General features: G+C 44.1%; 1 protein-coding gene across 1 annotated transcript; it reads left to right on the forward strand.

Annotated features, from left to right (window-relative positions):
• Positions 1-9,960: 9,960 nt before the first annotated feature.
• Positions 9,961-15,633, forward strand: ARL8B (ADP-ribosylation factor-like 8B). Its single transcript, XM_010003350.1, has 6 exons — positions 9,961-10,036; positions 10,673-10,746; positions 11,149-11,242; positions 11,868-11,935; positions 12,168-12,238; positions 13,670-15,633. Exons 1-6 carry the CDS (start codon positions 9,977-9,979, stop codon positions 13,717-13,719), a joined length of 417 nt encoding a protein of 138 aa, XP_010001652.1. The 5' UTR covers positions 9,961-9,976; the 3' UTR covers positions 13,720-15,633.

The following is a 15,633-nucleotide window of genomic DNA, read 5'->3' on the forward strand; positions in this document are numbered from 1 at the left end:
GGGCAGCGCGGCCTGTGCGGGCCGGGCCCGAGGCCGCTCCGAGCCGGGCAGGGGCTGCCCTGAGCCCCCGGGGCCGGGCCGGAGGGTCGTGCTGTGCCCGCACACAGCTCTGCGTGCTCCCGTTTCGGTCCACGCGTGTCTGGACTCACAGGGACAGCAAAATGTGTCTCCAGCTGCTTCCTTCCCTCGGACATGCATCCTCAGTACATGATTGAAACGTTTTGTGCTCGCAGTTCTTTCAGATTTTTCTCACTCTCCTTGCTGAAACCTGTACCAAACAATCTACTCTCTCTTAAGGTATGTGCTGAGAAGTGCAACTTCCAGGCCCAGCAGCTGCTGAGCTCGGGCCTACTTGTCTGGTGATCTGCCTGGAGCAGATGAAGGGTGTGGGAATCCTCCTACATGAAGCTTTTCCATTGTTGGACAAGATAAAGAGTGCCTTGCTTAAATGGCTTGTTCTGCTTCCTCAGTGCCCCGTTCTGTGGGTGAATGTGACAGAAAACATGCAAAGAGCCACACTGGAGTTTGCAAGCCCTTGTAGGGAGACTGAAGTGGGAAATTGGGGTACCTTTTGGTTTTGCAGGGAGCAGGACTGACTTGGAGCAGGGTGCTCCTAGAACAAGAAAGCTGTCTTCAATTTCAGACCTGAGCAGACTTTCCTGCCTCCTTGTTGTTACTGTGTATCTATTTAAGTGCCAGGTTAGGAGAAAGGACTCATTCTCCTGCAGTTCTACATCATCCCTGTTACACTGTCAAGCAGTCAAAGTGTAACCAAGCTCTTGTGTAGCTGCCAGGGATGTTAGCAAGCAGTGGGCTTCATGATCACTGAGGGAAATGGGTCTGCCCTGCTAGCAGGTAACTCCTCCTCTTCCCACGTGTGTTAGGTGGGAGCTGCTGGACTAAGCCAAGAGTTGCCAGAAGCCTTTTCTCACACACAGCAGTGGCTGCTGATACCTCTGGGACTGGATATCTAACACTAGAACTCTGAAGCTGTTGAACAACCTCAGTCTGTGGCTGCTGAGCTGGTGCTGATTGCTGTGTTTGTGCAACTTTGGGCGCTCAGGTTGCTCTGCAGGTTTTTTATCTTCTGGAGTCCTGGGTGAGGATGGCACTGGACAAAGTGCTGCTTTGCTGCTCTGTGTGCTACCAGCACATCCCCTTTGGGGAGTTCTCTGTGGAGCCCTGCTGCAGATGTGTGGAGTACTACAGAATGGTTGCAGTAGCTGTATGTCAGCTCATTCCACCTGTGTTGTCTCAAGTGGTAAAAGTGCTCCTGAGTGAAGCTGACACCTGCATCCAGCTTCCCTGGCTGGGGTTTGAATCTTGCAAGGTTTCAACCACACATGAGGATCACACCCAGAAATTTTATCTTGAGTGTCATTCAAACCGCCTTGCAAAACTGAGTGAAATAAGGAAATTGTTATGCATAATAACATGGCCTAATTAGCTGTTTGAGGCTTGGAAGTAGCAAGTCACATTTCTGAAGTTTTTATTTAGGGAATCTGGTGACTCTTAAAAAAAGTGAGGGGACTTGCTCAGGTTTTATTATTTGTTTAAAAGAATAACAGCATGAGCTTCAGTTATTGCATGATGTTGATTCTTACAGGAGTCGTGCTGTCTGTGGCATGAAGAGCTGACTTCTTGTTGCCTGCTTCATTGACTGACTTTAATTCAGAGTGTGCATCTGGAAATGAAAGCTGGAAACAGCAGCTGCTCTCTGCAGGCCAGTTAATGGTCAGGATGGATGGAGCTGTCAGGCGTTGGGATGCCATGAAAGTAAAATGAAAGGAATGACACAGCAAGATGCTAGTCCTAGATGCACAGCTCTAAAAGCTGGATTGCACACCAGGAGCTTGGGATGGCTTACAAGGTTGCATTCAGTCTGGCAGGGGCTTGTTACAGGTCTCTGGACGGCAGTAAGTTTAACCTAGTACAAATCTCTAATGTAACCCATGCTAATCATACCAGGCATGTGTAACAAGGGGAAAATCTCCAATTACTTAAAAAGCAGGCTTGATACAATGTCTGGCTGCCACTGGTGTGGGAAGGCCATGGAAAGCAGACAGTCCTGTTGTTCTAGAATAATCTTTTTCTAGATTGCTAGCTGGTCTGGCCCATAATTATTCCTCCAGTGTAAGCAAGCATTTAGTTTGTAATCAGACCAAACTTAGTTTGACTAGAAGGCTGAAAACCCAAACTTAGCAGTGAAATCTAGTTATAGCTGGATGTAACTAATGCAGCTTCTGCTTTGCTAAGGCTCTGTATTAGTCACTGTCTCTAATTAGATATTAAGCATACGTTTCCCGTGTGCATGAGTAAACTTGCTCACAAGGGAGGATATAATTTCTTCCTGGTCCTAATTTCCATCATGTAGATGGCCTGTGGCACTTATTCAGAGAAATTGCTTGTCATCCCAGTATCGCATCTTGAGTTGTTAGCTGCTTCTCCGAGGGCTTGAAATGTCCATTATTTACTGGAGTCTGCAGTATCTTCTGTCACTCGCATCCCTGCAGCCAGGGGCTGTGGACAGGCTTTTATCAGACTTGCTGTCCAAGCTGAGTCCCAGCCATGCTGGAGTGGGGAGGCAGGAGAGGCCAGAACTCCACAGCACGTGTTGCTCCTGAAACATGACTCAAGTAAACGTCCAAGCTGTGAGCAGTGTGTGCTGCTGCACCGTGGGGCACTTGGTCATTTCCCAAAATGTGCTTCAGGAGTGGAAGAGTGGTGTTTCCTGTCGTGGAGTCTTGTTTGAGGCCTGGTGGGTTGGTCCTTGATCCAGACATTTGGCACTGGAACACTGAAGCTGGATAAGCAGCGGGCAGGAGTGGGCGCTGCAGGGTGGGGGGGAGTCAGACTGCCCCAGTACCTGTGTTACGTTTGAGATCTGAACTCAACCTACTCTGCTTGTATAAATAAGCATAAAGAAGATCCCTTTATAGGATTTGTGTCAAAGCCTGAATTGGTGTGGTTTGTTTTTTAACTTTGGAGTATCTGACAAGCTGGTGAATGAGGCCTTGGTCTCTAGAGAGAGGCATCTTTTGAAGTGCCTCTCAACAAAAGATTCCTTTGGCCAGTTGGGAGCTGACTTCCTTCTTCATGACTGTTACAAGAAACTTGGACTTAAGGAGTTGCCCTGGAAAAGTGCAGAAAAAATATTCTGAAGAGCTTTTCTGCTGCTTTAGTGCCTTCTGAAACACCCAGGCAGGTCATAAATAGCTTATGTTGTCACTTCATTCACACAGCAGTTAAGGGAGATGGTTGATACATTTTAAAGCCAAGTGTTTCTTCATCACAGAAGTCTCTTGAAATTGATTGCATCACTTCATTTGGTAATAAAGCTAATACAAGGTGACTCATACTCCAGTTAATACTCTGTTTTGAGGTCCTGCTTACTCTACCCCAGATGGTCTAAAACAGGTGACTGAAACCAGAATTATTTTTTTTCCTGTGGTCTTAAGTTCCCCATTAGCACTTTTTAAGCAAGGGAAGAGTTTCAAGTGGTAACGCCTGGAGAAGCTTTCATGGCTATCAGAGGCATGAAATGCCTAAGCTCTTTGTGACTGACTTCTAAGTAGAAGTATGATTTTTAGGTCTTGTTTCCCTGTTCTGTGGTAGTTACATGAGGACTAGCCCATGTCCTTTTGAATATTCCATTGAAGTCAGGATTGGGGCAATAAAAATGCATTTTCTTGTCAGAATAAGCTATTTTGCTTTCTGCAGCTGTCATTCACAGAAGTGCTTTCAAGGGGCTGTTAGATGACAAGGACTGAAGCTTCTAAGCTACTTCAAGCTTCTGAATGTGATCACAACCAAGTAGCTGAGACACTGAAGTATTTCAAGAAGAAAGCTAGAATACAGAAACTAGAGTTGATTTGTCCATGTATGATACACTTCTTGCTTGAGGCTGCAAATGGTGCAGAGGAGGCTTAATGTAGGGGTAGCTTAACATAATGCTAAAATGACTTTTTTTTTTTTAGGAAGAGATTTCTGAGACGTGGCTTTTTTCTTAGCATGAAAAGAAATAAATTTAGTGCTGAACAGTAGGGTTTAAAGTAATATGCTGGTTCAGGTGGATTGGGAGTGTCCTGGCTGGAATCCAGACTGCAATGATGCTGTCTCCTAGTTGGCTATACTTGTTTGTGATCTCCTCTAGATGGGTGAGAAGTATCATGAGTAAAAATAAAAATCTTTGTTGTGCTGTAACAAAGCCTATATGAAGAAATTTATCCTGTAACAGTAATGAATCATGTTAGCTTTGTGAGATGCAGGCTGAAGGCTGCCCTGACCTTTCCTGTTGCTGTAAAGAATCTCCTTGTGCAGGCCGTGGAATCAGGCTCTGGCTGTGGATGGCGGGTTGAGCACCATGTGGATGGGCTGTTGTAGGCAGCCTGCTTTCCAGTGCCAGCAACAGGGGGCTGCTGCTCTAGCTGGGGAGAAAAGGAACACTGGTTCTACTGCTGCAGTTTGAGTTCTGCCTCTAATGGTTCCTTTAGTGTGTTGAAATGAAATGTTAGGGAAGATACAGGAAGCATGAAATCCAGTCTTATGCTCAGTTACTCGATCAAGCTGCTCAGGGCTGGGTGCTGGCAGTCTGGTAAGTGTAACTCCCTGGGAGCTGGCAGTCTGCTGGCCATAGCTTATGGCCATGGAGAGACAGAGGAAGCAGCCAGAGTGTGGTATGGTTTGCTTTTCTTTTTTTGGCTCTCAGGACAACTAGGAATGGTAGGTTTAGAAAGCAGCTTGTTTCAATATTGACCGAGTATTAAAAAAGACTGAACATGCATCCTTTGTACCCCTTCAAATGTTAGGTTATGGGAAGTTAAATGCTGTTGGAAGTCTTCTCATTCTGCCCTTCTGAGAAATGAACTGTACCTGGCACACTGCTGGTTTGTTCCTGGGGCAAGACTTGTGTGGGTGCTGGGTGGCAAAGCTGCCCCAGCGTGTTGGGGGGCTGAGGGAGGGGGCAGAGGCCCAGAGGGACACCTTCTGAGAAATGAACTGTACCTGGCACATTGCTGGCTTGTTTGTTCCTGGGGCAAGACTTGTGTGGGTGCTGGGTGGCAAAGCTGCCCCAGCGTGTTGGGGGGCTGAGGGAGGGGGCAGAGGCCCAGAGGGACAGTGTGCTAGGGTCACAGGTAGAGAGCTGTGCTTGGGGCTGGGGGGGCTGTGTTTTGGCATGTGTGGTGGTGTTTCAGAGCACACATCAAGGCTGGTATTAGCTGGCCTGTAGCAGGTGGGTCAGACTCAGATCTGGTAGTGAGATGGAGAGCACAATTCATAAATGCTAGTTTCTGCAAGAGTTAGTGCTTACAACTAAAGCTGACCCCAAGCTGATTTGTGAAGGTAGATGTTCCTGTACTGGAGTACAGTGCAGGGACTCCAGTCTGGAGGTAGCTTTGCTCTTTTGAACACTCCTTATCCAGCATGAGCACTCAGGCAGGTAAATGGGTTCATGTTGCACTAAAATCACGTGCTTGGCTTCTCCAGGAGCTTGGAGTATTGAAAATGAAGCCAGGAGGCTCAAAGACTAGTCCTGCAGGTTCTTTCTGCATGTGGTCTCTGAAATTCAGCCTGTTTAGTCTCCCTCTTTCTTATCTTTCACATAGAGGCTGGAGTTAACTTTGTTTTGTGACCTTCAGCAAACAGTTTGTTTTCATGCTGTGTGGTCTGCATGACCTCAGAGATAATGGCTTAATTCATAATCACTTCTGGTACACAAGGCTGATCTTCAGCAGGCCTGGATGAAGTATGGTGTCTGCCTATTGGAATATTCACAGGTGCTGAACACAGATGCTACTGCTAGTTTTGTAAGCAGCTGCTCTTGCTGTCCTTGATGAGTGTTTGAGCAGTGTTTACTGTGTATGACAACAGCCAAGCACTTTCATATGGGGAATTGAAAATGTTTCTGTACTTATCAAACTTGGTTTAAAGCTGATGCCTATTTTAGAAGGAGAAGGCATTGTATTGTGAACACAGGATAGAGCTGAGTAATTGAGGAAGGGGGGAGGTCTGATTCAAAGAGAACTGTGTACTAATAAAAACATATTCTTCTTGTTCTGTTCAGAGTCACTTTTGCATATGAATACTCTTTAAGATGCAGCTGAATTCCTTGGCTTTTTTCTCTGTAGAGGTAATAAACAAAAGCCCTCTAAATTCTGGGTTTAGAGAACTCATTTCTGGGCTAGGACATTTGTATACAATGGCAGAACCTATCAAAGGAAATTGCTGCCTGCTAGCAAATCCATTATGGTAGTGTTAACCATTTTTTGACTATCTTAAAAGATAAGGTGACTGCCAGTAGCTTTCTTTAGGTACACTGCCTATGAACAGAGGGACATGCACATTTATATCAGAGTAAGGTCTTTCAGATGAAGATCTGAGTAGATCAGTAGGCTCAAAACCTGCAGTCAGATGTGCTCTCAAAGCTGTGAAGTGCCCACCTCACCTTAGAATCCACAGCCTCCAAACTTCCTATAGAGAAAAAGGGCATACTTGTGCTTTGGAGGCAGCTCAGGGAGGGCACCTGCTATCCTTCTGTTTCTGACACTTCAGGAAGGATTTCAGACAGTGCTGGTTTGTGTCACCTGCAGACTAAAGAAAAAATCAAGCTCCAGTTGTAACTGAGCAGCTCTGTAGAGTAGGTAGTTTTAAAGCAAGACAGAACAAGTTTTTGTGCCACCTGGATGTGCAGCGTGGGTAGAGAGTACTTGGAAAGTAGTATAAGGTGCAGGAGTTCTTCTGAAGACTCTGTTAAAGCTTCCTTGTGGTGGATCACGGTAATTTCAACAATACATTAAACATGTGGCAAATGAGGTGCAGCTCCAATCTGAAGGAATGTGTATCCTAAAAGAGCAGTGGGAGAGCATAAACTATTGACAGAAACAGCTCTCAAGTGAAGGATCTGCAAGTACCTGAATGGGAATAGCTGACAGCATGTGGGGTACTTTGAAGTAGCACAAGGAGATGAAGGTTCAGGGAGTGCTTGGGAGATGATTGGTTAGGTGATGTGGGTGTAGGGTGTGACTCTAGAGGCGGAATGCTGTGCTTCTTGAGCAATTGTGGGAAGCTGACTCTTCAAAAGCTAGATTGGCAGAGCATGCTCTGGGAGCTGAGCTGCATCAGGCATGGAAGGCACAGTTCACCATCTGCTGCTGGGCTGCACAGGATCAGCTGGCTCAAATGGACAGCTCATGCACTGGGCTGTCAGGGCAGGAATGGGAAGCTGATGAACAGGCAGTCAGGGTGTGCACCACCTTGCTAAGCTGTCATAAGGGCTAGAGTAGTCTCTGAACCAGTGCTGCTCTTCTGTGTAGCTTCAACAGTTGAAGTTTCTCTCAGATGAGAATGCAGAACACCTGCCTGAGAAAGGTCAAGCTAATTTTCAGGACATCACTGTCTTGACTGCTGCATTCTTTGGCTTCAAGGACTTTTTTTTTTTACTCCTTTTAAAAGACTTAGTCTGTATAGACACACATCTGGGAAGCAGATCTTAAATGTATAAAAGTCACCACCTGTTCAGGGGACTACTGGCTTCAAATCCAAGCTCTGGTTGTGTTTCTGTTTTGGGGGAGACCAACATGCCACTTAACTGAAGGACTTGGCTGAATAATCCCAGATGAGGTTGCTATCATCTGTATGTTTTCAGTTGACTACTGATGTTTATCAGCATGATACTGGATGAAGCTACCAGCTTTGGTTTGCTAGTGGAAGATCACTGTTTTTCTGGAGAGTGAGGCAGGGGGAATAAGCTAAGGAAAGTGCCCTTCTAGGCAGAGAACTGCATGACAAAGCGTTAGCTGTACAAGCTGATGATCCGGTTGCACACTGAACAGCACGTGCTCAAAGCATGTCCAGTCAGACTTAGCTGCTGCTTGCAGCCTGTGAGCAGTTGGGCCCTAGCTCTGTGGGATAAGAGATGTCTGCTTCACAGATCCTAAAGAGCTTGTAACTCTGGCTGGCTTCTCTTGCAACATCAGGGGGAGAAGCAGACCCACTGCTGCTGTGATATCAAACCCTAATTAAACAATTGAAAGCATTTGAGTCGACTTTATTTTCCAAGTCTGGTCAGCTGTCTGGTTGTATTACACATAATGGATGTAGTGGGATAGATAATGACCAGTGTAGCTGAGATTCACCTCCTGCCAAACAGGCAGAGGAGCATGGGAGGAATCTGCTACTATTGATAGTGCTATGCACTGGGCTGTCAGGGCAGGAATGGGAAGCTGATGAACAGGCAGTCAGGGTGTGCACCACCTTGCTAAGCTGTCATAAGGGCTAGAGTAGTCTCTGAACCAGTGCTGCTCTTCTGTGTAGCTTCAACAGTTGAAGTTTCTCTCAGATGAGAATGCAGAACACCTGCCTGAGAAAGGTCAAGCTAATTTTCAGGACATCACTGTCTTGACTGCTGCATTCTTTGGCTTCAAGGACTTTTTTTTTTTACTCCTTTTAAAAGACTTAGTCTGTATAGACACACATCTGGGAAGCAGATCTTAAATGTATAAAAGTCACCACCTGTTCAGGGGACTACTGGCTTCAAATCCAAGCTCTGGTTGTGTTTCTGTTTTGGGGGAGACCAACATGCCACTTAACTGAAGGACTTGGCTGAATAATCCCAGATGAGGTTGCTATCATCTGTATGTTTTCAGTTGACTACTGATGTTTATCAGCATGATACTGGATGAAGCTACCAGCTTTGGTTTGCTAGTGGAAGATCACTGTTTTTCTGGAGAGTGAGGCAGGGGGAATAAGCTAAGGAAAGTGCCCTTCTAGGCAGAGAACTGCATGACAAAGCGTTAGCTGTACAAGCTGATGATCCGGTTGCACACTGAACAGCACGTGCTCAAAGCATGTCCAGTCAGACTTAGCTGCTGCTTGCAGCCTGTGAGCAGTTGGGCCCTAGCTCTGTGGGATAAGAGATGTCTGCTTCACAGATCCTAAAGAGCTTGTAACTCTGGCTGGCTTCTCTTGCAACATCAGGGGGAGAAGCAGACCCACTGCTGCTGTGATATCAAACCCTAATTAAACAATTGAAAGCATTTGAGTCGACTTTATTTTCCAAGTCTGGTCAGCTGTCTGGTTGTATTACACATAATGGATGTAGTGGGATAGATAATGACCAGTGTAGCTGAGATTCACCTCCTGCCAAACAGGCAGAGGAGCATGGGAGGAATCTGCTACTATTGATAGTGCTTGTTATGGCTCCTGGGTTAGCTGCTGGAGATAGCTGTGAACTTGGCTCTCAAGCTGTTGCAGATAAAGTGTAACAGATAGGATAACATCTGCTGCTAGATAAACCTCTCTAGTACAACCTTGTTTTGCAGCAGTTATGTCAGAGCATAGTGATGCTGAGCTTCTGGTGGAAATGGGTGGAAATACTCCCCAGTTGCGTTTTGATTGCCTCTTGCACTGCTGAGCAAGTCAGACACTGTGTAGCCAAGCGGGAAGCAGAGCTGTCAGGTCCTTCCACTTTCCAGCCCTTTAATACTCCTCAGGGAGTTAACCTATACCTGTGGGTTGGAGACTTACTCCACAAGAGTGATTTATTACTGTAAATGTTGTCCAAAGAGTAGCTTGCATCAGAGGAGAATCTTCTGGGTAGTTCTAGCTGGCAGATGACTACGAGATCCTGCTGTACAGAAATTGGCTCCAGCGGGAGGAGGTGAATGGCTCTCTTCCTGTACTTGCCCTGGATGTCCAGCTGTTAAGCTATCCAAAACACTTCTCCCCAAGTACTTTTGCCTCTGTGATTGCCTCAAGGCTTCAAAAATTATTTAGAAATTACTTGACTGACTTCACAAAAGCTTCAATACACATTAATATAAGATCTATAACTTCTTGCCCAGTAAGCCTTCAACTGGAAGCCAAATGGTTAGAAAAAAAATCTTCTGATAGGTTGCTGTGTAAACTAGCTGCAGCAGATAAGCTCTCCATTTAACTTTCTTTTTTTTTTTTTCAGTCAGGTCAATTCAGTGAAGATATGATTCCTACTGTGGGCTTCAACATGAGAAAAGTTACGAAGGGTAATGTTACAATAAAGGTATGTTACCATTGCTTCTTCTTTTTAAACCCATGCAAAGTTGTCTTTAGCATCTAATTTAAAATCTGTGTGCTTGCTCTGGTTTGCTCCCACCTTTGGGACAAATATAGGAAACTGAAGAGGCTCAGCTAAATCTGTCAGAAAGCCTAAGAATACACTTGTGTTTGCTGATGAGGTTTCTTAAATGAGAAGCTGGGTGTGATTTCCAGGTTCATGGACTAGTTAAAGCAGTGTTGTGATATTGCTGGCTGGCTTTCAGCTGAGTTAATTTGCACATGATTAGGGCCCAGAGATCCTCCACTTCTGCGCAGCAATATTGTCTAAGGGAAGGCTTGCATCAACAGCAGTTTTAAGTCGATGCATCTTATTTTATTTTCCTGTATTCCACAGTGAGAATACTCAGTATGCAAGTGCATTCTTGCATCTGAACTCAGATGCCACAGTTTAGATCTTAAGCTGTTGGGCCTGGAAGCCTTGAGCAGCCGCGCAAGGGATTACTTCTCTTCCAATATGTGAGAGGTCTTGTAGCTTGCCTCAGGAGAAAGGAAAACCTCTGCTTTGATTTCTTGTCTTATCTTTGTGTGACACGTTTAACTGTAGTGTGTGGCTAAATTGTCTTTTTCCCCTTGCCTGAAGATTTGGGATATAGGAGGGCAGCCGCGATTCCGAAGCATGTGGGAGCGATACTGCAGAGGAGTCAATGCTATTGTGTGAGTGTCACCTCCCTTTGCTGCTGCTTCACTGCAGGGTCCCTGCTGCATGTGGCCCTTCCAACAGTGCATGCTTAACTCTGCAGAGCTTGTTTTAATATTGAAACTGTGCTGCAACCAGATTGACCTTTTTTAACCTTAAGTTCAGGGCTTAAGATGGTTTGGTTTTTTTATTAGTGTCTGATCTGGAGCACTAACCACTTCCTGTGGAACTGAGTGCTAACTAACTCAAAGGATCTTTCATCTGATCTTAGAGAATTTTTTTAAAATAACCAACTTCTTTGCTCAGAAGACCTGGCTTTGTTTAAAGCCTTGTTAAATGTGCTCAGAACTGACAGTGTAAAGACGGCTATTTCTGAAGTAGTTAATTCTCACTGACCTAAACTTAAATTCTCTTTCAAGCTACATGGTAGATGCTGCAGATCGTGAAAAAATAGAAGCTTCTCGAAATGAGCTGCACAACCTTCTAGATAAGCCACAGTTACAAGGAATCCCTGTAAGTAAGACTGACTTACACAGTATTAAACTTGCTTGAGGAATGTGCATAGCTTCAGCAACTGAAGTCTGGCTTGAACTCTTAAGTCAAGTGAAGACCTGACCTTACTGGTTAGTGAACAATACCTGCCCTCGTGCCTTAAATCAAGTTGGTGACCTCAGTCAGTCCTTCAGTGATCTTATTCTTGTTCAGTGCTCACAAAAAAATAAATAAATAAATAAATCAGGAGCTCAGAGTATTCCACAGTAGGAGTTTGTGTTCTTTTCTTGAGCCTACTATATAGTACAGGTTAACCAGTGTAGTAACTAAGTATAGACTAGGTTTGGGGAATCTCAGCTGAAGGTCTGCTGGGATTGTTCTCAGTTTTACCACCTGATGTGTTCTCATGCTTGCTTTTTGCACATAACAGTTTATTTGCACCCCCTCTTCCCCTGTGACTAGGTGAGTCTTCCTTCTTGATCTGGTTTAATAGTGAGTGTCTCATTCCATTGGATTAAATAGCCTAGTGCAGACTGCTTGTCCAACTCGCTTCAAGTTAGTTGCTGGTTTGGGGTTTTTTATTAAAAAAAACCCAAAAAACAAAACCAACAAAGTTGCAACTATTTTCTTCTGTTCTGCATTTCAGGTTCTAGTACTTGGAAATAAGAGAGACCTTCCTAATGCTTTGGATGAGAAACAGCTAATTGAAAAGATGTAAGTCTAACCCTTCTTAAAGGCTGCTTTGTCCAGTAAATTAATTCATGGATGTAGGGATGTTAGATCTAGACACTTGCATTTGTAAGCAGAAAACCCAGCCATGGGAGGTAGCTGAAACATTATGCTGGAACAAATTACATGCAGAAGATGAAGGGGAACAGTTTGGAATTTCATTGTAAGAGTCCTTGTTATAACTGAATTGTGTGCTGAAATGTTCTCTCTTTCTTAGGAACCTTGCTGCTATTCAGGACAGAGAAATCTGCTGCTACTCAATTTCTTGCAAAGAGAAAGATAATATAGGTAACTATTAACCTAAAATGCTAAGTATTCTGAAGAGCTGTCAGAGGATGGATTGGGGGGTTGTGACTGCTTAAACCCAAGCTTCCTGTCTTGAGGAAACTAATAGCAAATCTAAGAGCAATGTGTAAGTGCACTGGTTAAATTCAGTATAACTCCTGATGTCAGTGAGGAAGCTTGACTGGTGTTGAAGCTGTAGAGGTTGTAGTTATCAAAACAGATGTCAGTCTTTTTTGAGATCTGCTGCCTTTCTTTAGTTAGTTTGCAGAAAATAGCTGAGTAGTTTCACTATTAGCTTGGCCTAAATGATTTCATACTTCTATCAGGTCGTCTGGACTCTGCCTCAGTTCACAAGGTTAGCAAGTACTTGCAGGTTTTTCCTTGGCAGACATTCCCTTGAAATAATCCCCTTCCCTTGAAATAATCCCCTTCTCTTGCTGTTTTACCAAGCAGTTCCACTTGTGGCCTGTGCTAGTCACTGCTCCATGCAGCCAAACAGTACTTTTTCGCTGGTGCTGACCTCAATTGTGTTATAATTTCTGGAGTTCAAAGGCAGAAACCATGGTACTGTGTCATAATAAGTACTTGATACTAGTATTGTAAGGAAGCTGGGTAATCTCCACTGAATGAAAACACTGCTTAACTACATTTGCCATCCTTCTCCTGATGTCTTCTTGTGGCTGTCATTAGATTAACCCTGGTTCATTGGTGGGCTAAGACTAGTGTAGGGATAAGGGAACCTTCAGGCTGGTGGTCACAGGAACAAGCTATAGAGGATACCAGAACTGCTTTATATTAAGGACTCTAGGAAAAACAGTTTGTGGAAACTATTGTGGAACTCTTTGGGCTTTGTATTGAAGAACCTCCTGTCACCTTCAGTGAGAGATTCAGACATGGTGGAAGGCAGAAGCAGATACTCCCTTCTCTCAGATCTCCTGCACAAGGCTCAAAGCACAGCTGAGCAGCACTGGTGCTGTGGGAAGCATTGGGCTGGTATGATGCCAGTGCATTTCACTCCTTAGGAGACCCTCTTTCAAGATGGAGGACCTTGATGCCTTGTACTGTAGGGCTCAACTTTGTTCTCATGAGGTGAGGAGAAGCAGACTGGCTAAATAGAGCAACATTAATCTCTGACTGCGTGAACCCTACTGAAGATTAAGGGATGTCTCTGTCCTAGAGGTGTAGTTGACTGAGGAACCAGGATGTCTGGGGCAGTTCCTTCAAATGTCACTTAAAGGATGCTGGGCAGTTACAGGACCAAAGCACAGACAGCAAGCATTCAAAAAACTCATTGTGTTGATCTGTCTCCAGCCACCCTCTAGAGAAGGGCTGGATGTTCCTGTCCTGTGTACAAGGGCACTGGCATACCACAGACATGCCAGCTATACAAATACAGACACTTGAATGTAGATCTTCTCTTCTCTCTCTCTTCAGATATCACGCTTCAGTGGCTTATTCAGCATTCAAAATCTAGAAGAAGCTGAAGTCTTCCTGGAATCTCCAGTACCAGTTGGCCATAATCTCAATTGTCCACTTCCCTCCATAATGAGATATTACCCAAAAATCCTGTATCAAGAATCTGCCTTTTCACGGTTCATTTCTCATGTGCACTGCTGAAGACTTGTATTCCTATTCTGTCACAAAACAACTAGAGTTGTCATGATAAAGTCAGCACAAATATTTATTTTACAACCATCTGTGGTGGGAGGGTTGTGGGGGGGCTTTTTAAAAAAAATATCTCTCTACCATGTTAACTCTGATGGTATACTCTGTTCTGGTTTTTCAGGGCCAGGTTTTTATATGATTTTCAGCAAGTGTTTTATTTCTAGTGTTTAGTGGCTTGAAGATGCTGATGCTTGACAGCATTAAGATTCTGTAAGATGCCACATACAGTAGTTAGAAAACATTTAAGCGTGAGTTGTGGGATACTGAATTATCTCACAAATGCATGTGATGTGTGTATGTAAGCAGAGAAATGGAAACTGTTTGCAAAGGGGAGCACAAGGCATAGATCAGCATCACTAACCTACAGCTGAGATCTTACCCACTCACTTGAAATCAAGAAAACTCATGATTAATTAGAAAAGAGTCAACTGTTTAAAATAATTTTGTTGCTTCTGTTTAACATTTGTGTGGGGGATGGGAGTGGACTGTTCTGTCAAGCTTTCAAAAATTGGAGTACTCCAGCATGAAAACAAATTGCTAGGAACATCAGACTTTGTTCAAATACATTTTTCTATCTACAGATACTAGTAGTCTCTCTCTGGAACCAGAACGCACATTCTGAGCAGCTGCATGACACTTAAATTACTGATGTTTTTGTATAGAGTCAGTTGTTGACCTGTAGCACAATATCTGTGTAACTGTCTGGTGTCTCCCCTGCTCATGAAATGGCTGGGCACAGTTTCACCTGGTGCTATGGAACATCTAGGCTATTGTGACAACTCTAGACCTGCCTGCTTCCTTGATGTAACCATGTGCAGAGTCTGTAAGTTGCAAGACAAAGTGTTCTGCTGTGTCAAAGCACAAGAGAGCCAATGGATCGATCCTGTTTCTTGACTAGTTCCTACGGTATAGGGAAGTATGTGTAAACTAAAGATTGTAATGTTTTTGTAGCTTTATTTTCTCAATGACTTCAGTATATTTAAAGGGACAGACTTGTTAAGGCTGGTTTGTTCATACAGTAATGTCAGCATAGTTTACTTGAGTATGCAAATACATGGTATACCTGCTTGTGTTGCCTCACACTGTGTGTGATTCTTCACCTAAATGTAGAGTTGCATTATGTCCCAGTCTTTGGGTGGAAACACTGTTCAGTCCATTTTGGTTATGACAAGCCAGTTTTAATTTAGACTGCCATGGCCTTACTGTCCTGTACCAACTGTCGTACTGTTGCACAGACACTACATGCTGCCTGCATCCAGTCTGAACTTGCATTTTAACTTTTTGTCCCCTTTCAGTTCTCTGAAGCATGATTTCAATTAATTCATACTCTGGTGCTGTAGAGGAGAGGGTATATTAACTTGCTGCTGTAGTCCCTAGTTCACCAGGAACTGCTACAGTTACTTTTATTTAGCAAACTTGCTTGTGCCTAAAATAAGGAATCTAACCTAGAATGTGTGAATCTTTGTGGGGGACCAGGTCACTGTTTAGTTAACTGGCCTATAGCTAAACTTGATGTGTTTGGTGTTTATATACTTCACTGCTTTCAGCGTTTATGGCATCCAAACACTACCAATTGTTAACCTGTGCATTACTCTCTGCATGTGAACAACTTATACAATTACTGAACTTTGTAAATACGTGGATTTTTTTTTATTTAGGTGGATGCATATGTTGGTTTACTGCTCTTCAGCTTTACTCAATAAACTTATGTTTTGAGGGTTGTATTGACACTT

Source organism: Chaetura pelagica, unplaced genomic scaffold (assembly GCF_000747805.2).
Source record: "Chaetura pelagica isolate M959 unplaced genomic scaffold, ChaPel_1.0 scaffold328, whole genome shotgun sequence".
Classification (NCBI taxonomy): Eukaryota; Metazoa; Chordata; class Aves; order Apodiformes; family Apodidae; genus Chaetura; species Chaetura pelagica.